The 26646-nt window shown below is 46.3% G+C and overlaps 1 protein-coding gene across 1 annotated transcript; it reads right to left on the bottom strand.

Annotated features, from left to right (window-relative positions):
- Nucleotides 1-10126: 10126 nt before the first annotated feature.
- On the bottom strand, nt 10127-11125 carry LOC135876513 (olfactory receptor 52R1-like). Its single transcript, XM_065401760.1, has one exon. The coding sequence runs from the start codon at nt 11123-11125 to the stop codon at nt 10127-10129; it is 999 nt and encodes a 332-aa protein (XP_065257832.1).
- Between the last annotated feature and the right edge of the window lie 15521 nt (nt 11126-26646).

Raw genomic sequence — 26646 nt, 5'->3', positions numbered from 1 at the left:
CTATAGATTACCGGATTAGGTAGACGAGGATTTCTTCGGACAACTAACTGAAGTTTCCAGATCACAGGCCCTGGTTCTAATGGGGGACTTCAATCACCCTGACATCTGCTAGGAGAGCAATACAGCTATGCACAGACAAGCCAGGAAGTTTTTTGGACAGTGTTGGGGACAAATTCCTGGTACAAGTGCTGGAGGAACCAACTAGGGGCTGTGCTCCTCTTGACCTGCTGCTTAGAAACAGGGAAAAATTGGTAGGGGAAGTAGAACTGGGTGGCATCCTAAGCATCAGTGACCATGACATGGCTGAGTTCAGGATCCTGACAAGAGGAAGAAAAGAGAGTAGCAAAATACGGACCCAGGACTTCAAAAAAAGCAGACTTGACTCCCCTAGGGAACTAATGGGCAGGATCCCCTGGGAGGATAATATGATGGGGAAAGGAGTCCAGGAGAGCCGGCTGTATTTTAAAGATGCCTTATTGAGGGTGCAGGAAGAAACCATCCCAAAGTGCAGAAAGAATAGCAAATATGGCAGGCGACCAACTTGGCATAACAGTGAAATCTTCAGTGAGCTTAAACTAAAAAAGGAAGCTTACAAGAAGTGATAATTTGAAGAGACGATGAGGGACTCATTGCTACTGCATGCAGGGGAGTAATCAGGAAGGCCATGGCACAATTGGGGTTGCAGCTAGCAAGGGATGTGAAGGGTAACAAGAATGGTTTCTACAGGTATGTTGGCAACAAGAAGGTCAGGGAAAGTCTGGGACCCTTACTGAATGGGGGAGGCAACAAAATGACAGATGATGTGCAAAAAGCTGAAGTACTGAATGCTTTTCTTGCCTCGGTCTTCACAGACAAGGTCAGTTCCCAGACTGCTGCACTAGGCAACACAGTATGGGGAGGAGGTGAACAGCCCTTAGTGATGAAAGAACAGGTGTCATAACTATAAAGGGAAGGGTAACAGCTCTCCTGTGTACAGTACTATAATATCCCTCCTGGCCAGAGACTCCAAAATCCCTTTACCTGTAAAGGGTTAAGAAGCTCAGGTAACCTGGCTGACACCTGACCAAAAGGACCAATAAGGGGACAAGATACTTTCAAATCTTGGGGGGGGGGGAAGGCTTTTGTTTGTGGTCTTTGTTTTAGGGGTTGTTCGCTCTTGGGACTAAGAGGGACCAGACATCAATCCAGGCTCTCCACATCTTTCTGAACAAGTCTCTCATATTTCAAACTTGTAAGTAAACAGCCAGGCAAGGCGTGTTAGTTTACCTTTGTTTTCTCAACTTGTAACTGTACCTTTTACTAGGGTGTTTACCTCTGTTTGCTGTAACTTTGAACCTAAGGCTAGAGGGGGGTCCTCTGGGCTCTTTAAGTTTGATTACCCTGTAAAGTTATTTTCCATCCTGATTTTACAGAGATGATTTTTACCTTTTTCTTTAATTAAAAGCCTTCTTTTTAAGAACCTGATTGATTTTCCTTGTTTTTAGATCCAAGGGGGTTGGATCTTGATCCACCAGGAGTTGGTGGAAGGGAGGAGGGGGGATGGTTAATTTCTCCTTGTTTTAAGATCCAAGGGGTTTGGATCTGTATTCACCAGGGAATTGGTGAAGAGTCTCTCAAGGCTACCCAGGGAAAGGAATTAGCATCGAGAGTGGTGGCAGCGGACCAGATCTAAGCTGGTAATTAAGCTTAGAAGTTTTCATGCAGGCCCCCACATCTGTACCCTAAAGTTCAGAGTGGGGAAGCAGCCTTGACAACAGGTTAAGGACTATTTAGAAAAGCTGGACATGCACAACTCCATGGGTCCAGATCTAATGCATCCAAGGGTGCTGAGGGAGTTGGCTGATGTGATTTCAGAGCCATTGGCCATTATCTTTGAAAATTCATGGAGATCGGGGGATGTCCCGGACGATTGGAAGAAGGTAAATATACTGCACATGTTTTTTAAAAGGGAATAAAGAGAACCCAGGGAACTACAGACCGGTCAGCCTCATTTCAGTCCCTGGCAAAATCATGGAGCAGGACCTCAAGGAATTCATTTTGAAGCACTTGGAGGAGAGGAAGGTGATCAGGAACATTCAACATGGATCCACCAAGGGCAAGTCATGCCTGACCAACCTGATCACCTTCTATAATGAGATAACTGTCTCTGTGGACATGGGGAAAGTGGTGGATGTGATATATCTTGACTTTAGCAAAGCTTTTGATACAGTCTCCCATAGTATTCTTGCCAGCAATTTAAAAAAGTATGGATTGGATGAATGGACTATAAGGAGACAGGCTATGAGAATGGGGGAGGCTGCCATATGTGGAGACAAAGGACGGCACATATGATAAAGGACATTAAAATAAAGAATGGAACTGATTACGTTCAAATGGATAAACAGAGAACAATTCCCGACGAGTAATATCTCTATATACTTAATGCTTCAAAATGGCTAATTCCCCAGAGCACAGACAAATTATCAGCAAAACTGATTGGGAGGAAAATGTAGACAGAAAAATGGAAAGGAAAATTGAGAGTCCTTTACAAAGAGTTTATTAGATAGTTAAAAAGCCACATTTCCACAGTCAAGAAAGTGGACACCTTTTGCTAAAAGCCCAGTTCGGTGGCAAAGTGAAGGCAGCAATTGTGGGGTGGGGGTGGGAAGCAATATAAGAACATAAGAAGATAAGAATGGCCTTACTGGGTCAGACCAAGGGTCCATCTAGCCCAGTATCCTGTCTACCGACAATAGCCAGTGTCAGGTGCCCCAGAGGGAATTAACAGAACAGGGAATCATCAAGCGATCAATCCTCTGTCGCTCATTCCCAACTTCTGACAAACAGAATTTTATCATATTACAGATTATTTTATGGATTTGTTCCAAAACCTCCTCTAATGACACCTCAATCTGGGACAGTTCCTCAGATTTGTCACCTAAAAAGAATTGCTCAAGTTTGGGAATCTCCCTCAAATGATGACACCATCCCTGCCCATCCTGGCTAATAGCCATTGATGGACCTATCCTCCATGAATTTATCTAGTTCTTTTTTGAACCCTGTTATGGTCTTGGCCTTCACAACTTCCTCTGGCAAAGAGTTCCACAGGTTGACTGTGCATTGTGTGAAGAAATACTTCCTTTTATTTGTTTTAAACCTGATGCCTATTAATTTCATTTGGTGACCCCTAGTTCTTGTGTTATGTGAAATAGTAAACAACACTTCCTTATCTACTTTCTCTACAATAGTCATGATTTTATAGATCTCAATCATATCTCCCCTTCGCCGTCTCTTTTCCAAATTGAAAAGTCCCAGTCTTATTAATCTCTCCTCACACAGAAGCCTTTCCATATCTCCAATAATTTATGTTGCCCTTTTCTGAACCTTTTCCAATTTCAATATATCTTTTTTTGAGATGGGGCGACCACATCTGTACACAGTATTCAAGATGTGGGCGTACCATGGATTTATATAGAGGCAAGATGATATTTTCTGTTCTATTATCTATCCCTTTCTTAATTATTCCCAGCATTCTGTTCGCTTTTTTGACTGCTGCTGCACATTGAGAGGATCTTTTCAGAGAACTATCCACAGTGACTCCAAGATCTCTTTCTTGAGTGGTAACGGCTAATTTAGACCCCATCATTTTATAGGTATAGTTGGGATTATGCTTTCCAATGTGCATCACTTTGCATTTATCAACATTAAATTTCATCTGCCATTTTGTTGCCCAGTCACCCAGGTTTGTCAGATCCTTTTGTAGCTCTTTGCACTCTGCCTGGGTCTTAACTATCCTTAGTAATTTTGTATCATCTGCCAATTTTGCCACCTCATGGTTTACCCTTTTTTCCAGATTATTAATGTATATGGTGTATAGGACTGGTCCCAGAACAGACCCCTGGAGCACACCACTATTTTCCTCTCTCCAGTCTGAGAACTGACCATTTATTCCTACCCTTTGTTTCCTATCTTTCAACTAGGTACCAATGCATAAGAGCACCTTCCCTCTTATCCCATGACAGCTTACTTTGCTTAACAGCGTTTCGTGAGAGACTTTATCGAAGGCTTTCTGGAAATCTAAGTACACTATATCCACTGGATCCCCCTGTCCACATGTTTGTTGACCCCCTCAAGAATTCTGGTAGATTGGAGAGACATCATTTCCCTTTACAAAAAACATGTTGACTCTTCCCCAACAAATTATGTTCATCTCTGTGTCTGACAATTTTGTTTTTTACTATAATTCAAAGCAGTTTGACTCGTACTGAACTCAGGTTTACTGGCCTGCAATTGCCGGGATCACCTCTGGAGTCCCTTTTAAAAATTGGTTTCATATTAGCTATCCTCCTGTCATTTGGTACAGAAGCTGATTTAAATGATAGGTTACAAACCACAGTTAGTAGTTCTGAAATTCCACATATGAGATCGTTCAGAATTCTTGGGTGAATACCATCTTGTCCTTGTGACATATTACAGATTATTTTATGGATTTGTTCCAAAACCTCCTCTAATGACACCTCAATCTGGGACAGTTCCTCAGATTTGTCACCTAAAAAGAATTGCTCAAGTTTGGGAATCTCCCTCACATCCTCAGCTGTGAAGCAAATAATTCATTTCCCCCCCCCCCCCCCACTATGGCCTTATTTTCCTTAGGTGCTCCTTTAGCATCTCAATCGTCCAGTGTCCCCACTTTCTGTTTAGCCGGCTTCCTGCTTCTGGTGTACTTAAATTTTTTTTATTGCTATTACTTTTGGAGTCTTTGGCTAGCAGTTCTTCAAATTCTTTTTTGGCCTTTCTAATTATATTTTTGCACTTCACTTGCCAGAGTTTATGCTCCTTTCTATTTTCCTCAATAGAATTTAACTTCCACTTTTTAAAGGATACCTTTTTGCCTCTCCCTGCTTCTTTTACTTGGTTGTTTAGCTACTGTGGCACTTTTTTGTTCTGCTATTGTGTGTGGTTTTTTTTTTAATTTGGGGTATACAATTAAGTTCAGGCGATATTATGGTGTCTTTAAAAATTTTCCATGCAGCTTGCAGGGATTTCACTTTTGGTGCTGTACCTTTTAATTTTTGTTTAACTAACTTCCTCATTTTTGTGTAGTTCCCCTTTCTGAAATTAAATGCTGCTCTGTTGGGCTGCTCTGGTGTTTTCCACGCCACAGGAATGTTACATTTAATTATATTATGGTCACCATTACCAAGCGGTCCAGCTGTATTCACCTCTTGGACCAGATCCTGTGCTCCACTTACAACCAAATCAAGAATTGTCTCTCTGTTTGTGGTTGCAGGACATTCCAGGACCAAGAAGAAATTATTTAAGGTGTCAAGAAACTTTATCTCTGCTTCCCATCCTAAGGTGACACGTACCCAGTCAATAGGGGGATACTTGAAATCTTATTCTTATTATTTTTCATTTTATAGCCTCTTTAATATTCCTGAGCATTTCACAGTCACTATCACCATCCTGGTCAGGTGGTCGGTAAATATATCCCTACTGCAATATTCTTATTATGCATGCACGGAATTTGTGACAAAATGGGGTTTTACCTTGTTATGTTGTATGTGAACCTATGTGAGTCTTACTGTTTTGTGTGAATACTGTGTGTGCCTTAGTTTCCCTGTGTATTGCACCAATGCCTAGGTAGTGGGAATAAGGGTGTGTGACATTTGCTAAGACCCTGGAGGGCAGGTGAGGAGACTCTATCTGCCTGCGCGTAAGAGATGGCCGATGCCCTTCATAACCTGAGACCCAGGAGGGGGATGCGACCAGGTGACACTTTGCCCGGGAAGCGAAAGAAAGACCAGGAGGTGGGACAATTGGTGTGTCGGAGATCTGATTACTGGAAGCTGGGTAGTCTGCTTTGTGGGAATCGGGGGGCATAGTCCAGGGCATCCATCCAGGGTTCCCACGATATGGATTTTGCTGAAACTTACTGAGTTCTGTGCTAACAAGTTTTGTTCTACGCTGCGTTCCTGTCAACTAATAAACCCTTCTATTTTACTATGCTGGCTGAGAGTCATGGCTAATTGTAAAGTTGGGGTGCAGGGCCCTCTGGTTTCCCCAGGTGTCCCATCCAGGTGGACCCATCAAGGGGAAGTGTAGGGTGTGAATGGGCATGCTGAATGCTCCGAGGTCAGACCTGGAAGATCCTAGCCGAGGAGGTTTTCTCCCTGGATAGCCTGCCCTGAGAGGAGCCACACTACCCCAGAGTCCTGGCTGGCTTCATACAGAGCAGTCCCAGGGCATCGGGCCTGTGACTCCGCCACAGAATTACTATCCATAGAGATTCCATGGTACAGTTTGGATCATTTCAGATTTTTATTTCATTTGTTTCTTTGCTTTCTTTCTCACATAGTGCCACTCACCCTCCAGCACGACCTTTTCTGCCCTTCCAATGTATTTTGAACCCTGGTATTAATGTGTCCCATTGATTATCCTCATTCCACCACATTTCTGGTATGCCTGTTACATCAATATCCTCATTTAATACAAGGCACTCTAGTTAACCCATCTTATTATTTAGACTTCTAGACCTGAGAGAGATGTGGGAGACCCAGATCCAAAATCTCTGCTCTACCTGATTTGCAGCAGGGACTTAAACAGAGGTCTCCCACATCCCATGTGAGTGCCTTGAGCATCAGGCAAATGGCTATGTTGCATGGGTCTCTCAGTCTCTCTGGCTGGAGCTGTTCCACTTTGTGCAAATAAACTTTTTTTTAAATTTTATATTTTATTTTTATTTTTTGTTTCTTAAGTAACCAGCTCTGATCTCTATGTCTGCTACTTATAATCACTTCAAATATATCTTCTGTAGTTAATAAATGTGTTTTATATTTTACCTAAAACATGTGTTTTGGTTGAAGTGCTTAGGAAATCTCAGCTCAGATTACACAGGTTAGTGTGTGTCCTCTCCATATTGAGGGAGAGGTGGACTGGGTAATGAACTGACACTGGCCAGGCTTTGGATCAGGGCAGGACAGTGCAGTTCTGGGGTGCAAGGCTGGGGATCTCGGGGGAAGTGGCTTGAGACTCTCTAGTGTTAGTTATGAGTGTCTGGGAGTTTATTCATGTAACTCAATTGTGTTTGTCCCTGTCTGTGTATGGCTGTGTAAGTGCTGTTCCTGCCAGAGGTTTTTAGCTTGTCTCAGCATCACAGTGTGAGAGGGATACCCCAGGTTGGTGGAACAGAGGTCCCAGAGTCCCGGTTGCACCCCAGGGACCCCATCACAGGAGTTCTGTCCTTGGGCTAGTCCCAGAAAATACAGGGACTCACAAAAGAACCCCTGGCTGAGCAGGGTGTTCAAAGCCAAAGGGGCTGGCTGGCGATGCTTGGATGAAACAGCCAAGTTCTCAGACGTCCACCTCTCACTTTTAAAGAACTCTTTCCTCCTTTCTTTGAACAAGGAACAGGCTCCCTGAGGTAAAACAGGTTTATATCTGCTCTTCCTGTCCTCCAGTGGCTCTAGTGTCCCAGCTGCTTCCCTGCTAGAACCCGGGCAATGCCCCTTCCTTAGGAGGCTAGCAGCTGTAGCACCATCGTTTGACAAGAACATGGTGGGATGCTGTATGATTGAATATGACCATTTATATCATTGTTGCTACCACTGTTATACAATTGTGAGAAAACTTGCACAAAGTATGTCACTATGACATTCTATACCTTGGGGGAGTGTCTTGAAACCCCCATATTGCTCATTTGTATATGATTGTGATCTTGCATATAAAGCATGACTTGTGAGGTATCAAGGTAAAGGTTATGATCTGCTGAAAGTCATTTCTCTATCCATATATATGTATACCATTAATGCATATGAAGTTATGAGAATTATCATAGAATATCAGGGTTGGAAGGGACCTCAGGAGGTCATCTAGTCCAACCCCCTGCTCAAAGCAGGACCAATCCTCAACTAAATCATCCCAGCCAAGGCATTGTCAAGCCTGACCGTAAAAACATCTAAGGAAGAAGATTCCACCACCTCCCTAGGTAACCCATTTCAGTGCTTCACCACCCTCCTAGTGAAAAGGTTTTTCCTAACATCCACCCTAAACCTCGCCCACTGCAACTTGAGATCATTACAGGTATTAATATATACTCTGGGTTAATTAATAAGTAAAAAGTGATTTTATTATATACAGAAAGTAGGATTTAAGTGGTTTCAAGTAGTAACAGATAGAACAAATTGAATTACCAAATAAAATAAAATAAAACACGCAAGTCAATGTCTAATCAAACTGAATACAAATAAAATTCTCACCAGTTTCAGAATGCTTCCTTTTAAAGACTAATCTCCTTCTAGTCTGGGTCCAGCAATCACTCACGCCCCTTGCAGTTACTGTCCTTTGTTCCAGTTTCTTTCAGGTATCTTTGGGGGTGGAGAAGCTTTTTCTTTAGCCAGCTGAAGACAAAATGGAGGGGTCTCCCAGGGGTTTAAATAGACTTTCTCTTGTGGGTGGAGACCTCCTCCTCTCGCCTATGCAAAGTCCAGCTCCAAGATAGAGTTTTGGAGTCACATGGGCAAGTCATATGTCCATGCATGACTCTGAGTTTTTACAGGCAGAAGCCATTGCCCACATGGTATCTTGAATGTCTCCAGGAAGACTTCTTATGTGGATTGGAACATTCCAAGATGCATTGTTCCTTAAGTGCTTCTTGATTGGGCACTTAACTTTGCGAATTCCTTTCTCCAGGAACTGATCAAATGCTCTACTCAGGTTATTTAGAAATCAAGCCAGTACAGAGCCAATATTCATAACTTCGAATACAAAAATGATACATGCATACAAATAGGATGAATAGATTCAGTAGATCATAACCTTTACATAGATATGTTACATGGCATATGTAGCATAAAACACATTCTAGTTATGTTATATATACACATACATAAGCATATTTCTATAAAGCCTTATGGGGGGCACCGACCGTCGCAATGACCTCCCGAGGTCTCTCCCACTGCTAATTTTCTATGATTCTGCAATTGTATAATGATGCCGCCTAGCTGCTTAGCTAAGGAGATTCTAGATGTAGACATCAAAATTGTCATGCAGAGCGTATGTTAGACTCAGCTTCAGTGTTCAGTTTCACCTTGAGAATAGGGTGCCCTGCAGTTCAAGATAAGGTGCCATGTACGTGTTTAAATAGCCAGATAATAGAAGATGCACCATTTATCTCCTTTGCTGTGAGCTACCAAAGCCTCCCTGTCCTATGCCCAGCATCCCACCTTCCCAGCTAACACAAGGACTTATCCTGTCACCTCACTCAGCTATTGTCCCTCTAGCTTCAAAGCTGATCTCTTACCCTGCCCCCAAGACCTGGCTCAGGGAAAAGGACTCCCAGCCCATACCCATTGCAGGGACACTGCCAGCGACAGGCCCCCAGCCAAAGGAACAAAAGGGAACTGAAAGCTAAGGAAACAAGTCACACAATGGTCTCTTCCCTCAGGGCTTTGTGGCTGACCTTTAGGGCCCACAAGTTGTATGATGCACAATCTCGCACACCTGCCTTACAACCCTGCTACCAACCATCCACTGCTCTTATAGGGTTTCCTAGCTTCCCTCTCCGCTCCTCATTGGTCTGTCGGCCCCAGCACTGTGTCCTCACTGTACTCACTACAGGCTCCTTGTCAGGCTGCAGCAGCTCCTGTCCCAACCCCAGAGCAGAGGGAGCCCAGCTGGGGGGTGGGGGGTGGAGGGAGATGGAAATAATCCAGAAAATTCTGGGGCTGGGGAGGTGAGGAGCCAGCAACAGGGGTGGCGCTTTGGGGGAAGAGGCAGAAGAGTTGTGGGGCCTGGAGGAAGAGGTGGATAAGAGAGTGGAGCCTTGGAGGAATAGGTGGGAGAGTGGGAGGGGCCTTGTTGAAAAGCATGGGACAGAGGACAGGGGGCAAGGCCGTGGGGAATAGGTGGAGCAGGGCACAGGGCCTCAGGTGTCCAGTTACCAGTAATTAGAAAGGTGGCAACTCTATGAGTTAATGAGCTGTACCCAGACTGATTCCTCCATTTGTCAGGCAGACACAGCACAGTGAGGCCAGGAAAGGATTTCATGTCCCTTTGACAGTGCAGTCAGTGTTTCAGGGAAGAGGCCTGTCACAAGCCAGCTCTGAACGGAAACTCAATCTCAGAGTCAGAGCACCAGGAGAAAACTTTAGGCCCCTTTATGAGTAAAGAGCCGGAGCAGTGTGACCCAGATCTGTTTGGTCCTCATCCCATAGACAATGGGGTTTAGCATGGGGGGAATAAAGAGGTACATGTTGGGGAAGAGAACTTGGAAATGCAGGGGCACATTTTGGGCAAATCTGTACATGAGGGAGAAGAAGAGACCTGGGATATAAAAGGCTAAAATAACACAGAGGTGGGAGCTGCAGGTCCCAAAAGTCTTGAGCCGGGCGTCCTTTGTGGGGAGGCTGAAGATGACCCTGAGGATCTGGATGTAGGTCATGGCAATAAAAATCGCATCCAGACCCAACACACCGAAAAGCACAAAGAGGCCGTAGTAACTATTGACACGGGTGTCGGCGCAGGCCAGCTTCACCACAGCTATATGCGCACAGTACGACTGGGGGATGATGTTGGTTCTGCAATATGGCCATTGCCTCGCCAGGAAGGGATAGGGCAGTACGATCATGCTGCCACGCAGCACTACGGCCAGGATTACCTTGACCACCACGGGATTTGTCAGGATGGTGGAATGTCTCAGGGGGTCACAGATGGCTACGTAGCGATCCAAAGCCATGGCCACAAAGACCCCAGACTCTATCACTGAGACGCAATGAACGAAGTACATCTGGGTGAGGCAGGCACTGAAACTGATCTCCCTGGAATTGAACCAGAAGATGCTCAGCGTTTTGGGGAGGGTGGACATGCACAGGACGAGGTCAGTGACGGCCAGCATGCAGAGGAAATAGTACATGGGCACATGGAGGCTCGGCTCCCTCTTCACGATGAACAGGATGCCGATGTTTCCCAAGACGGCTATTACGTACATGGTGCAGAAGGGGATGGAGATCCAGATGTGAGCTGTCTCCAGCCCAGGAATACCCAGTAGGATGAAGGTGGAGGGGTTGGTGAAGTCGGTTTTGTTGGAATCTGACATGCACTTGGGGAGAAGGTGTCCAACTCTGAGGCTGAACGGTGTCTCTTGCATGAACTGTACGTTCCACTGGCTTCCTGTACGTGCCCAGGCTTTAGGGTGATGGTCGCAGTACAGATGCCTGGATGGAGAGACAATGTGAATATGAGACACTACATGCACTACTGGAGGCTGTTCTCATGGGTGTAGCAGATTGGTTCCTCTTCACACACTGAAAAATGAAATTTTCATTATTCAGATAAAATATTTATGAACACATGACCCAACTAATGAAAATTCCACATTTTATGGTGTTCTCTGCCTCAATAATACCTACACATCTTGGTGTGGGAAACCTTAATAGACACCAGCAGGAAACACGATGGTGGATACTGGTTATCCATCACTGTTCCTTAGGCCTTCTCTACACTGACAAGTTTTTGTGTGAAAAAGCAGCTTTTGGTGAAGAGACAGTGGCGGTGTCCACACTGCAAATCCACTTTCTATGACAGAACTCCTCAATTTCAGTGACATAATAAAACCACCTTGACAAGACTTGTAAGGTTTATTACGCAAAAGTTTTGTCGCTGACGTGCCAGTGTAGGCACTTGCGCTTTGATTTTATCGCTGTAATTGGCCTCCTGAAAGCGTCCCACAATGCCCATCCAGACCGCTGTTGTCAGTAGTTTCAACTCCTCTGCCCTGCACCAAGGTAAACACCTTCTGCCCCTCCCTGTTTAAAGGCCCGGAAATTTTGAAATTCCCCTTCCTGTTTGGCATGGAGAGCTCACACTGCCTCTTCTCTGGTGACCATTGTGGATCCACACAGCAAACGGTCTCCCTCTGGACCACTGCGGAGGTGCTGGATCTGTTCAGTATTTGGGGAGTGGAGGCTGTGCAGTCCCAGCTGTGCTCCAGCTGAAGGAATTTCGACACCTAAGGGCAGATTTCGTGCAGCGTGTGGGAAAAGAGCTATGATTAGGACACACTGCAGTGCACAGGAAATGTGAAGGAGCTGAGTGCCACATACCAGAAGTACCATCTATCCGAAGTTCCATGAACGTGACGGCAAGGGAGGCAAATAGTCAGTTCGGTGCTGCTCCCCAGACCTGCCATTTTTATAAGGAGTTGGACGCTATCCTCGTCTGTGACATCACCTCCATGGCCATGAGCCCCGTGGATATTTTGGTAGGTTTGCAGATGATGCAAACTGGACAATACCCACAGGAGAAAGTCATTGGTGAAGAGGTGGAGGCATTAGAAGATGTGGAGGCCATGCCGGGGTTGCCCAAAGCTGTGCCCAGTCAGAAGCTGTTCTCGACTCTAGAGGTGTCCAGCCAGTCTCAGCAGTTACAATCCAGAAGCAGGAAAATAGACCCCTGGTAAGTGGTTTTGCTTTGTGAAGTGTGGAGGTTGGTTGAGGGCAGAAAAATATACAAGGCTGGCTGTGTTTCTGTGTGCTGGGCATTTCCCCATGCAGCTAGGCAGTGCGGGGGGCAGGCTCTTGATGTACACAGAGATTTCACAGGATTCCTCCAGGGAAATTTCTTGGAAACTTTCCTACAGGTACTCCACAATCCTGTGCTGGACGTTCCTTGGCAGAACTGCTTTCTTCCTTCCGGAATTGAGTGACACTTTCCCGCCCCATTCTGCAATTACTTGGGCAAGAACAGGTGAGCAGCATAGGGACCAGGATGGAAGCTATAAGCATGTACTAGATGAAACCTTGCTTCATTGCTTCCCCTCAGGAGAGAGATATCTGCCACAATGACCCCTCCTGTGGGAATGGGTGGGAAACTTTATAGTGTTGTCCCATGAGAAGTGCTTCGCGACTCCTCTCACATTGCTTTTCTCCCACGCACAATGTCCCCCGGTGCTGGGTACTCTCACCATGCTTGCAGTTTTTCCGGTATGTGTGCTTATCAAGGGTCAGCCAGAAAGTGACTGGTGTGTTACCAGCGGTGTATTTTAATGTAGCGTTTCAATGCTGTACGTGTACTTAACAATAATGCTTCTGTTTATTGTTACATGTGGTTCACCAGATATGTCCTTGAAAGGAGACACCCCTCCGCTCAAGCTGAGCATCTCCGCTGGATAAGAAAGCTCCCCAGAGGCAGCAAGGAAGATATGTTCTGGGAGGTGCTGCAGTACTCTGATATAGACACGAGGGAACGCAGGCTGTGGAGGGAAAGCGACAAGCAGGAAAGAAGAGAAAATGAGGCATAAACTAGGGATGCAACACAGAGGCTGATACAAGTTTTGGAGCAGCAAACCAACATACTGCTGTCCCTCGTAACCCTCCGCACTGAGAAGATGCACGTCTGCCTGCCCCTTCAGCACATTCAGAGCTCTTTCCCCTGCCCTCCCCGAACTCCACCCGCACATTCATTTCTGATTACTGGGACTTCATGCTTTCCCCTAAACTACACCCCCACAAACAGCTTTTCAAACGACAGCTGGACTTACGCTTAACTCTAAAATTCACCCCTCCTCTAGTTCCCCACCTCCCCAAGAATGTGTGTGTGTCTGTGTGTGAGCTCATAGCGTTGTGGTTTTTTTGGCTACAAAAGCAAAGTTATTTCATTAATAAGCACTCTTTATTTGTTTAAATGGAAGTTATGACAGCATATGGCAGCAGCAAACAAAGGAGCATTTTTATCATTTCCTTACATTGCATCCTGGGCCTGAACAATCAGAAATGGTTCCTACCCTACGAAAACTGGACTTCATTACGCATTGCAATCCCAAGAATAGCAACAAACATTACTGGTTCTCATCTTCAATGTATTGCCTCCAAGCCTCCTGATTCAAATTGCCCCCTGTTGTGCCCCTCTAATAGCCTTGGTATGTGGCTGCTCAAAAGCAGCAGCCAAGCGTTCTGTCTGGCTATGACCATGAAAATATTATCCTCATTGAGGTCTAATCTGCCATAAAGGCATCACCAGTGTGCCTTTAATCTGCCAAATGCACATTCCACGGTCATCCTGCACCTACTCAGCCTATTGTTGAAATGCTCCTTACTGCTATCCAGGTTTCCCATGTACGGCTTCATGAGCCATGGTATTAAAGGGTATGCCGGGTATCCCAGGATCACTATAGGCATGTCGACATCTGCTGTGAGGATTTTCTTGTCTGGAAAGAAATTCCTCGCTGGCAGCTTTCAGTAAAGGCCGGTGTTCCTGAAGACTCGTGCGTCATGCACTTTTCCAGACCACCCCACATAGATGTCAATGAAACGCTTTTGGTGATCTATGAGCACTTGCAACACCATGGAGAAGTACCCCTTCCAATTGATGTACTCCATCACAAGGTGGTCTGGTGCCAAATTTGAAATATGCATGCCATCATTCACCCCTTCGCAGTTAGGGAAACCCATTTCTGCAAAGCCATCCACAATTTCATGCACGTTGCCAAGAGTCAGTCCTTTGTAGCAGGATGTGATTAATGGCCCTGCACGCTTGCCTTAACACAGCCCCAGTGGCTGATTTCCTGACTCCAAATTGATTTGCAACTGACCTGTAGCAGCCTGGTGTCGCCAGCTTCCACTCTGTGATCACCAAGTGCTTCTCCACCAAGAGGGCAGCTCTCATTTGTGTGTCCTTGCACTGCAGGGATGGGATGAGCTCAGCACACACTTCCAGAAAGATAGCTTTCCGCATCCTAAAGTTCTGCAGCCACTGCTCCTCATCCCAGACCTGCATAACGATGTGATCCCACCACTCAGTGCTAGTGTGGTTCTATGATTCCATGATATAAAATCCTAATGTAGACCAGATCCTCGTCAAACACAAGTTATGGAGCTCAATACCAGCGTAACTGTGAAATTTAACGGTCAGCATTATACAGGTCAGACTGTATGATCTAATGGTCCCTTCTGACCTTGAACATTATGAATCTATTAGTAACTAAAGTAGATCAGGCATTTATATTTACTCTATCTCATAAAACACGAGAAGGGAACATTCAGTTACATTAATAGTCTGAACATGTAACACTGAAAAAAGAAAATTCTTTATATAATCCATATTTGGCCTGTGGAACTCCTTAGCACAGCTCTTACTGGAGCAAAGAGCTTAGCTGAATGGGATTCACAAATGGATTGGCCATTGTAAATGGTGCTGGTGGCATCACAGTTAGTTAAGGCTATCTGACAACTTCAAGGAGAAGACCACAATTTAAGATGCTTATACATTTGCGAAACATTAACTGTTTGGATTGAAATTTCCCATGTTGGTTGTCTGCATCCAGCAGAATTGCATTTTGTAAGTTTAAGGTATAATGATTCAGCCGACTTCTCAAATGCAGCAGGAGAAATGATGTCTTGCCCATGTTGAAAAATTGTTATATTTATTCTAGTGAGGAGCCCTAGCAACATTTTGGCCCCCAATACTGGAGCAAACTCATCCGCTGTGGAAAGGGCTGTGGGATGTTTAATGGCCGTGCAGAGTGGAAATGACTGCAGACCTATTCTCTGTCCCATCATGCGCACCTTGCACTGCACATGTCGAACAGAAAGAGATGGGTACCTGTGATTTCTGAGATGGAAGTGTCTTCCCTGGGAATCACCCTCCAGTGGCTGTGTCCTGCACCTCTCTGACCCCAGCATCTGCAGCAGCATCCCACGCCAATAGCCAAAACAGGGGTGTGCACCGTTTAAATATAGCTGTATGCAATCCCAGTGGGGTTCGCTCAGCCTCTGGGGAGAAGCGGCATCTGGATGCAAACAGGCTGGAGACTAGAGACACTCTAGCCAATGAATTTCTCTCTATGGCCGCACTTCTGTGTTTGTTATCCAGCGTTAGCAGTAAACAATAATTAAGGGACCTTCCCAGAGGGAGTTGAGACCCCTTGGGCTCTTCACTGAGTCAGAGAGGAATTACCTGTTCTCTGTAATTGTATATATTTAAAAATTATAGTTGATTACTAAGAAAACTAGGGATAATGCCTAGGTCCCATAGGGTCTGATACTGTGTAAATGCCCAGGCTAGATAGGTAAATAGTAGACAGACAGATCTGGAAAAAGATGACTGATGGGAGACATGAACACTTTCTGTTGGCACATGGGGCTGTGGCTAAGGGATCAGAGATCAGTAATTCTCATCAGTAATTCTCATCATTCAGCGTAGAAACTTTCATTGAAGGATCTTCAAAACACCTAGCAAAGGAGAGTCACTATGAACATATACATATCCCCATTATACCCATTGGTAAGCTGAGGTGCAGGGAGATATGAGTTGGCCAAAGTCACACAGAGAATAACAGACAGAACCCAGGAGTCCTGATTTCCCGGCTATAGCAACGGTCTCTCTGTCAGTAACTGTGTGCACTACAAACGGGAAATGGACTCACAATCTAGCAGGGCCTGTTCATTGGGTGGGTGTGATGGACTTCTGTGGGGTGCAACCTGGAATTGGGGTACTGCCTAGCCCTCTGGCATACCAGTATGAGCCCCCACTGACACTGTGAGGCTGTGACAAGCTGCAATCCTCTCCAGGTCTTGCACGTATGCAGCTTTTGACAGACAGGGACACACCCAGCTGTACTTGTCCTTGTTGAACATGGCTCTCTACAAAATTGGCTATCTAAGAAATAAAGGCACACATCATCACGATTTTGCCCATACAATCTGTTTTTTGGCTTCTGTGTCTGGGTGCCATTTAGGGTTGCCAGGTACCTAGTTTTAAACCAGAACGTCGGAAATGAAACCTGGCAGTGTCCAGTTACTGCAGGACGGGGGGAGGCATCGGGTCATTAACCCAAGCCAGCCCCTGGTCAGCTGGGGCTGCCTCCTAACTGCGTGCAGGCTCCTTTTCAGGCTGCACCATCTCCCAGCCCAGCCTGGGAGCGGAAAGCACCCAGCTGGGCAAGAGTTCCTTTTAGGGGAGCTGGCAGGGGTTCTAGACCCCCCCAATTTTCCTACCAGAAGTCTCCTCACAGCGCACGCCCCACCCCCAGAGGGGGCTCATAGCTGCAACATAGCTTGAGTGTGGAATGTGTTGAGTTCTGTGCTGCTCCCAGCTTCATCCTTTCGAGCAGGGAGTTTGTTTATAAACAGAAGAAGAGGGATTCAGATTACAAAAGGCTTGTCCTTAAATTAAATTAAGGATCATTAGATGATCCTGAAAGCATTGACAGGCACCTCCATTAAAAGATAGGAAACGAAGTGTACGAATAAAGGGTCAATTTTCCACATGGAGAGAGGTAAAGAACGGTGTCCCCCAGGCATCAGTCCTTGGACCATTGATGTTCACAATATATATAAAGAACATAAAAATATATAAATGGCCAGACTGGGTCAGACCAAAGGTCCATCCAGCCCAGTATCCTGTCTTCTGACAGTGGTCAATGGCAGGTACCCCAGAGGGAATGCACAGAACAGGTAATCATCACGTGACCCATTCCTTGTCACTCATTCCTAGCTTCTGGAAAACAGAGGTTAGGGACACCATCCGTGCTCACCCTGGCTAATAGCCATTGATGGGCCTATTGTCCATGAATTTATCTAGTTCTTTTTTGAACTCTTTGTCTTGGCCTTCACAACATCCTCTGGCAAAGAGTTCCACAGGTTGACTGTGCATTGTGTGAAGAAATATTTTCTTTTGTTTGTTTAAACATGCTGCCTATTAATTTCATTTGGTGACCCCTAGTTCTTGTGGTATGAAAAAGGAGTAAATAACACTTCTTTATTTACTTTCTCCACACCAGTCATGATTTTATAGACCTCTATCATATCCCCCCTTAGTCATCTCTTTTCCAAGCTGAAAAGTCCCAGTCTTATTAATGTCTCCTCATACAGCACCCGTTGCATGGCCTAATATTTTTTTCTTGACCTTTTCTGGACCTTTTCCAATTCCAATATAACTTTTTTGAGATGGGGCAACCACATCTGCACACAGTATTCAAGATGTGGGCGTACCATGGATTTATATAGAGGCAATATGATATTTTCTGTCTTATTATCTATCCCTTTCTTAATGATTCCCAACATTCTGTTCGCTTTTTTGACTGCCGCTGCCGAATGAGTGAATGTTTTCAGATAACTGTCCACAATGACTCCAAGATCTCTTTCTTGAGTGGTAACAGCTAATTTAGACCATATCCTTTTAGCTGTATAGTTGGGATTTGCCATTTTGTTGCCCAGTCACCCAGTTTTGAAAGATCTTTTTGTAGCTCTTTGCAGTCTGCCCGGGACTTAACTATCTTGAGTAGTTTATTATCTGCAAATTTTGCCACCTCACCCTTACACCTTTTCCCAGATCATTTATGAATAGGACTGGTCTGAGTACAGACTCCTGGGGGAGACCACAATTTACCTCTCTCCATTCTGAAAACTGACCATTTATTCCTACCCTTTGCTTCCTATCTTTTAGCCAGTTACCAGTCCATGAGAGAACCTTGATCTAGTAAAAGGGGTAAAGACTACTAGTGGTGGCAAAACATGCAGATGATACAAAACTATTCAAGATAATTAAGTACAAAGGAGACTGCAACGAGTTACAAAGGGATTTCACAGAACTGGGTGACTGGACAACACAATTGGATATGAAATTGAATGCTGATGAATTGAAAGTAATGCACATGGCAGAATATAATTCCAACTACATATATAAAATGATGGGGTCTAAATTAACTGTTACCACTCAAGAAAGAGATTTTGGAGTCATTGTGGATAGTTCTCTGAAATCATCTGCTCAGTGTGCAGTGACAGACAAAACAAGCAAACAGAATGTTGGGAATTATTAGGAAAGGGACAGATCATAGAATCATAGAATATCAGGGTTGGAAGGGACCTCAGGAGGTCATCTAGTCCAACCCCCTGCTCAAAGTAGGACCAATTCCCAACTAAATCATCCCAGCCAGGGCTTTGTCAAGCCGGGCCTTAAAAACCTCCAAGGAAGGAGATTCCACCACCTCCCTAGGTAACCCATTCCAGTGCTTCCCCACCCTCCTAGTGAAATAGTGTTTCCTAATATCCAACCTAGACCTCCCCCACTGCAACTTGAGACCATTGCTCCTTGTTCTGTCATCTGCCACCATTGAGAACAGCCGAGTTCCATCCTCTTTGGAACCCCCCCTCAGGTAGTTGAAAGCAACTATCAAATCCCCCCTCATTCTTCTCTTCTGGAGACTAAACAATCCCAGTTCCCTCAGCCTCTCCTCATAAGTCATGTGCTCCAGACCCCTAATCATTTTTGTTGCCCTCCGCTGAACTCTTTCCAATATTTCCACATCCTTCTTGTAGTGTGGGGCACAAAACTGGACACAGTACTCCAGATGAGGCCTTACCAATGTTGAATAAAGGGGAATGATCATGTTCCTCAATCTGCTGGCAATGCCGCTACTTATACAGCCCAAAATGCAGTTAGCCTTCTTGGCTATAAGAGCACACTATTGACTCATATCCAGCTTCTCGTCCACTGTGACCCCTAGGTCCTTTTCTGCAGAACTGCTACCAAGCCATTCGGTCCCTAGTCCATAGCAGTGCATAGGATTCTTCCGTCCTAAGTGCAGGACTCTGCACTTGTCCTTGTTGAACCTCATCAGGTTTTTTTGGCCCAATCCTCTAATTTGTCTAGGTCCCTCTGTATCTGATCCCTACCCTCCAGCGTATCTACCAAGCCTCCCAGTTTAGTGTCATCTGCAAACTTGCTGAGAGTGCAGTCCACACCATCCTCCAGATCATTAATAAAGATATTAAACAAAACTGGCCCCTGGACCGACCCTTGGGGCACTCCGCTTGAAACCGGCTGCCAACTAGACATGGAGCCATTGATCACTACCCGTTGAGCCCGACGATCTAGCCAGCTTTCTATCCACCTTACAGTCCATTCATCCAGCCCATACTTCTTTAACTTAGTGGCAAGAACACTGTGGGAGACCGTATCAAAAGCTTTGCTAAAGTCAAGGAATAACACATCCACTGCTTTCCCCTCATCCACAGAGCCAGTTATCTCATCATAGAAGGCAATTAGGTTAGTCAGGCACGACTTCCCCTTGGTGAATCCATGCTGACTGTTCCTGATCACTTTCCTCTCCTCTAAGTGTTTCATAATTGATTCCTTGAGGACCTGCTCCATGATTTTTCCAGGGACTGAGGTGAGGCTGACTGGCCTGTAGTTCCCCGGATCCTCCTTCTTCCCTTTTTAAAGATGGGCACTACATTAGCCTTTTTCCAGTCATCCGGGACCTCCCCCGATCGACATGAGTTTTCAAGGATGATGGCCAATGGCTCCCCAGTCACATCCCCCAACTCCTTTAGCACCCTCGGATGCAGCGCATCCGGCCACATGGATTTGTGCTCATCCAGTTTTTCTAAATAGTCCCGAACCACTTCTTTCTCCATGGAGGGCTGGTCACCTCCTCCCCATACTGTGCTGCCCAGTGCAGCAGTCTGGGAGCTGACCTTGTTTGTGAAGACAGAGGCAAAAAAAGCATTGAGTACATTAGCTTTTTCCACATCCTCGGTCACTAGGTTGCCTCCCTCATTCAGTAAGGGGCCCACACTTTCCTTGACTTTCTTCTTGTTGCTAACATACCTGAAGAAACCCTTCTTGTTACTCTTAACCTCTCTTGCTAGCTGCAACTCCAAGTGTGATTTGGCCTTCCTGATTTCACTCTTGCATGCCTGAGCGATATTTTTATACTCCTCCCTGGTCATTTGTTCAATCTTCCACTTCTTGTAAGCTTCTTTTTTGCGTTTAAGGTCAGCAAGGATTTCACTGTTAAGCCAAGCTGGTCGCCTGCCATATTTACTGTTCTTTCTACACATTGGGATGGTTTGTTCCTGCAACCACAATAAGGATTCTTTAAAATACAGCCAGCTCTCCTGGACCCCTTTGTCCTTCATGTTATTCTCCCAGGGGATCCTGCCCATCAGTTCCCTGAGGGAATCAAAGTCTGCTTTTCTGAAGTTCAGGGTCCGTATTCTGCTGCTCTCCTTTCTTCCTTGTGTCAGGATCCTGAACTCGACCATCTCATGGTCACTGCCTCCCAGGTTCCCATCCACTTTTGCTTCCCCTACTAATTCTTCCCTGTTTGTGAGCAGCAGGTCAAGAAAAGCTCTGCCCCTAGTTGGTTCCTCCAGCACTTGCACCAGGAAATTGTCCCCTACACTTTCCAAAAACTTCCTGGATTGTCTGTGCACCGCTGTATTGCTCTCCCAGCAGATATCAGGGTGATTAAAGTCCCCCATGACAACCAGGGCCTGCGATCTAGCAACTTCTGTTAGTTGCAGGAAGAAAGCCTCGTCCACCTCATCCCCCTGGTCTGGTGGTCTATAGCAGACTCCGACCACGATATCACCCTTGTTGCTCACAGTTCTCAACTTTATCCAGAGACTCTCAGGTTTTTCTGCAGTTTCATACCGGAGCTCTGAGCAGTCATACTCCTCTCTTACATACAATGCAACTCCCCCACCTTTTCTGCCCTGCCTGTCCTTCCTGAACAGTTTATATCCATCCATGACAGTACTCCAGTCATGTGAGTTATCCCACCAAGTCTCTGTTATTCCAATGGCATCATAGTTCCCTGACTGTGTCAGGACTTCCAGTTCTCCCTGCTTGTTTCCCAGGCTTCTTGCATTTGTGTATAGGCACTTAAGATAACTCAAGGATTGTCCTGCTTTCTCAGTATGAGCCAGGAGTCCTCCCGTCTTGCGTTCTCCTGCTCTTGCTTCCTCCCAGGATCCCATTTCCCCACTTTTCTCAGGGCTTTGGTCTCCTTCCCCCGGTGAACCTAGTTTAAAGCCCTCCTCACTAGCTTAGCCAGCCTGCTGGCGAAGATGCTCTTCCCTCTCTTCCTTAGGTGGAGCCCGTCTCTGCCTAGCACTCCTCCTTCTTGGAACACCATCCCAAAGCCTTCTCTCCAACACCACATGCGTAGCCATTCGTTGACTTCCACGATTCGACGGTCTCTACCCAGGCCTTTTCCTTGCACAGGGAGGATGGACGAGAACACCACTTGCGCCTCAAACTCCTTTATCCTTCTTCCCAGAGCCACGTAGTCTGCAGTGATCCGCTCAAGGTCATTCTTGGCAGTATCATTGGTTCCCACATGGAGAAGCAGGGAGGGGTAGCGATCTGAGGGCTTGATGAGTCTCGGCAGTCTCTCCATCACATCGTGTATCCTAGCTCCTGGCAAGCAGCAGACCTCTCGGTTTTCCCGGTCGGGGCAGCAGATAGATGACTCAGTCCCCCTGAGGAGGGAGTCCCCGACCACCACCACCCTCCTCCTCCTCTTGGGAGTGGTGGTTGTGGAACCCGCATCCCTAGGACAGTGCATCTTTTGCCTTCCAATCGATGGAGTCTCCTTCTGCTCCCTTCCTTCAGATGTGTCATCTAGTCCACTCTCCGCATTAGTACCTGTAGAGAGAACATGGAAACAATTGCTCAACTGTATCTCCATTGCTGGTACATGGACACTCCTCTTTCTCCTTCTGGAGGTCACATGCTGCCAAACTTCTTCACCATCCAGATAATACGATAGAAAATATCATGTTGCCTCTCTATAAATCCATGGTACAGAGCTGAGGCGGCATGGCCTCCCTGGGCAGGAGAGAAGAGACAACTCATGCTGCACCAGTGCGGGGCTGGTACACCCTGTCACACCTCCCCAAACTCCAGTCATACATTCCTTTCAGATGTCAGGGACGTCATGCTTTCCCCTCCACTCCACCCCCGCAGACAGCTTTTCAAATGACAGCTGAACTTATAGTCAGCTCTAAAAGTCAGACAGAAATTTACATTTGTTGTTGGCTTGGTATAATCTAATGATAGAATAACCACCAGTCTGGGGTGAGTCTGCCCTATTTCTCAGCAGTTTGTCATCAATTTGGCATCCTCAGCTGTGTCCCACTGAAGCACGGTAACACATGGACACAGAGTTCACTGTTGATAGGTGCTTCAAATACTATTTCTCACTATTCCCAGGAGGTATTCCACTTTTACAGATGGGGAAACTGAAGCAGCAGGAAGGGAATTGTCTTGAGCCAGGAACATTGCCCAGGAGTCCCTAGCTGCCAATCTCTTGCTTAGTCTCTCTCAGACGTGGCTCGTATGGTCCACGCAGCAGAACAGAGGCCTGGTGCTCTCTCTCCATTGGTTTCTCTAGTGAAAGGATCTCCCCTGATTTCAATGGGCTGCACAACTTACAGCAGCTGAGGATTGAATCCAAGACATTTAACTAGAGATAAAACATCACCAGAGACCAGTGAGCTGGGAGTGAAGAGTCCTAGCTCAGTCATGCATTCACTGGGTGACCTTGCGAAAACCACTTCCTCACAAACCACAGCCTCTCCATGTATTAAATGGAGATTATTAATCATTATTTCTAGTGTGCTGCTACTGAAAGTCCCTAATTGGGGCTGTACAGGCACACGTTGCACTGATTTGATTGCTCACAGAACATCGTTGGGTTCTATGCACTGTGCAGAGTTCCAAGCAGCATGTGGTCCCTGGTAAACAAGCAAGACTGAATTGTGTGGAAACCTGGTTTTGTGGCTTTAGTTTTTAGCTGTTTCTTTAATAAATTTCTCCTGTTTAAGAAGGACATCAACTCCACTGATCACAACACACAAATAGCCTCACTGCATCTAAAACAACCCACAGGAGCAATACCAGTTCATGGACACGGCAATGGTGCGGGAGGGCCAGGACTCCTGGTTTCTATTGTCAGCTCTTGCACTGACTCCCTGTGTGGCCGTGGGTCAATCACTTTACTGCTGTAAAGTGAATCTGATGAGGTTCAACAAGGAGAAGTCAGAGTCCTGCACTTAGGAAGGAAGAATCCCATGCACTGCTACAGCCTGAGGACCGACTGGCTAAGCAGCTGTTCTGCAGAAAGGACCTTGGGATTATAGTGGATGTGAAGCTAGATATGAGTCAGCAGTGTGCCCTTGTTGCCAAGAAGGCTAACGGCATATTGGGCTGCATTAGTTGGAGTATTACCAGCACATGATGGAACTGATTATCCCCGGTATTCGGCCCCAGTAAGACCACCTCTGGAGTACTGCATTCAGTTTGGGCCCCCCACTACGAAAGGACGTGGACAAATTGGAGATAGTAGAGCGGAGGGCAATGAAAATGATTCAGGGGCTGGGGCACACGACTTATGACGAGAGGCTGAGGAAACTGGGTTGATTTAGTCTGCAGAAGAGAAGAGTGAAGGTGGATTCAATAGCAGCCTTCAACTACCTGAAGGGGGGTTCCAAATAGGATGTAGCTCGGCTGTTCTCAGTGGTGGCAGATGACAGAACAAGGAGCAATGGTCTCCAGTTGCAGTGGGGGAGGTCTAGGTTGGCTATTAGGAAACACTATTTCACTAGGAGGGTTGTGAAGCACTGGAATGGATTACCTAGGGAGGTAGTGGAATCACCATCCTTAGAGTTTTTTAAGGCCCCGCTTGACAAAGCGCTGGTTGGGATGATTTAGTTCAGGTTGGTCCCGGTTTGAGCAGCGGGTTGAACTAGATGATCTCTGAGGTCTCTTCCAACCCTAATCTGTGAATCTACGATTCTATGATGACGCTGCCTAGCAGCTTAGCTAAACAGCTTCTAGGTGTAGTGATCAAAATTGTCATGCAGAGCATATGTAAGACTCACCTTCAGTGTTCAGCTTCATAGCCAGATAATAGATGATCTGCCATTTAGATTCTTCACTGTGAGCTACAAAAACCTCCCTGGCATCTTCCCAGCATCCCAACTTCCCAGTTAACACGGGGGCTTATCCTATCACCTCACTTACCTGTTGTGCTCTCTTACCCTGTTCCCAAGACCTGGCTTAGGGCAAAGGGTTCCCAGCCCATACCCATGGCAGGGACACTGCCAGCTACAGGCCCCCAGCCAGGAGGAGCAAAAGGGAACTGAAAGCTAAGGAAATAAGCCACATAATGGTCTCTTCTGTCAATACTTTGTAGCTGACCTTTAGGGCCCACAAGTTGTATGATGCACCTGCCTTACAACCCTGCTACCAACCATCCACTGCTCTTATACAGTTTCCTAGCTTCCCTCTCCACTCCTCATTGGACTGTGGGCCCCGAGCACTGTGTCCTCACTGTACTCACTACAGGCTCCTTGTCAGGCTGCAGCAGCTCCTGTCCCAACCCCAGAGCAGAGGGAGCCCAGCTGCGGGGGGGAGGGTGGAGGGAGGTGGAGACTGTGTGCAGTTCTGGTCTCCTATGTTTAAAAAGGATGAACTCAAACTGGAACGGGTACAGAGAAGGGCCACTTGGATGATCCGAGGAATGGAAAACCTTTCCTATGAAAGGAGACTCGAGGAGCTCGGTTTGTTTAGCCTAACCAAAAGAAGGCTGAGGGGGGATATGATTGCTCTCTTTAAATATATCAAAGGGACTAATACCAAGGAGGGAGAGGAATTATTTCAGCTCAGTAGTAATGTGGACACGAGAACGAATGGATATAAACTGGCCGTGGGGAAGTTTAGGCTTGAAATTAGAAGAAGGTTTCTAACCGTCAGAGGGGTGAAATTTTGGAACAGCCTTCCGAGGGAAACGGTGGGGGCGAAAGACCTTTCTGGCTTCAAGATTAGGCTTGATAAGTTTATGGAGGGAATGGTTTGAAGGGATAACGTGATTTTAGTCAATTAGGCATTAACGTGCCATCGCGGGTAAAATGAGGGTCCGGCTGTAGAATCTTGCCTGTATGCTCGGGGTTCTGCTGATCGCCATATTTGGGGTCGGGAAGGAATTTTCCTCCAGGGTAGATTGGCAGAGGCCCTGGAGGTTTTTCGCCTTCCTCCGCAGCATAGGGCAGGGGTCGCAGGCTGGAAGATTCTGTTGTGGGTGGGTCAGCTTTTGTGGCCTGCGTCATGCGGGAGGTCAGACTAGATGACCATATTGGTCCCTTCTGACCTTAAAGTCTATGAGTCTATGAGTCTATGAGATAATCCAGAGAGTGACTGGGGCTGGGAAGGTGAGGAGCCAGCAACAGGGGTGGCGCTTTGGGGGAAGAGGCAGAAGAGTTGCGGGGCCTGGAGGAAGAGGTGGATAAGGGTGTGGGGCCTTGCAGGCATAGGTGGGAGAGTGGGATGGGCCTTGTGGAAATGTGTGGGACGGGGGCAGGCAGCAAGGCCTTAGGGAATAGGCGGGGCAGGGCACAGGGCCTCAGGTGTCCAGTTACCAGCAATTAGAAAGGTGGCAACCCTATGAGTTAAAGGGCTGTACCCAGAGTGATTCCTCCTTTTGTCAGGCAGACACAGCACAGTGAGGCCAGAAAAGGATTTCATGTCCCTTTGACAGTGCAGTCAGTGTTTCAGGGAAGAGGGCCCAGCACTATGTCACAAGCCAGCTCTGAACGGAAACTCAATCTCAGAGCCAGAGCACCAGGAGAAAACTTTAGGCCACTTTATCAGTAAAGAGCCGGAGCAGCCTGTCCCAGATCTGTTTGGTCCTCACCCTGTAGATGATGGGGTTTAGCATGAGGGCATAAAGCTGTACACGTTGGCAATGAGAACGTGGCTATGCCCAGGCACATTCTGGCCAGACCAGTACATGAGGGAGATGAAGAGCCCTGGGATGTAAGAGGCTAAAATGACATAGAGGTGGGAGCCACAGGTCCCAAAAGTCTTGAGCCGGGCGTCCTT

Source organism: Emys orbicularis, chromosome 1 (assembly GCF_028017835.1).
Source record: "Emys orbicularis isolate rEmyOrb1 chromosome 1, rEmyOrb1.hap1, whole genome shotgun sequence".
Classification (NCBI taxonomy): Eukaryota; Metazoa; Chordata; order Testudines; family Emydidae; genus Emys; species Emys orbicularis.
The sequence above is the reverse complement of the archived record's forward strand: the minus strand, read 5'-3'. Positions and strand labels throughout refer to the sequence as shown.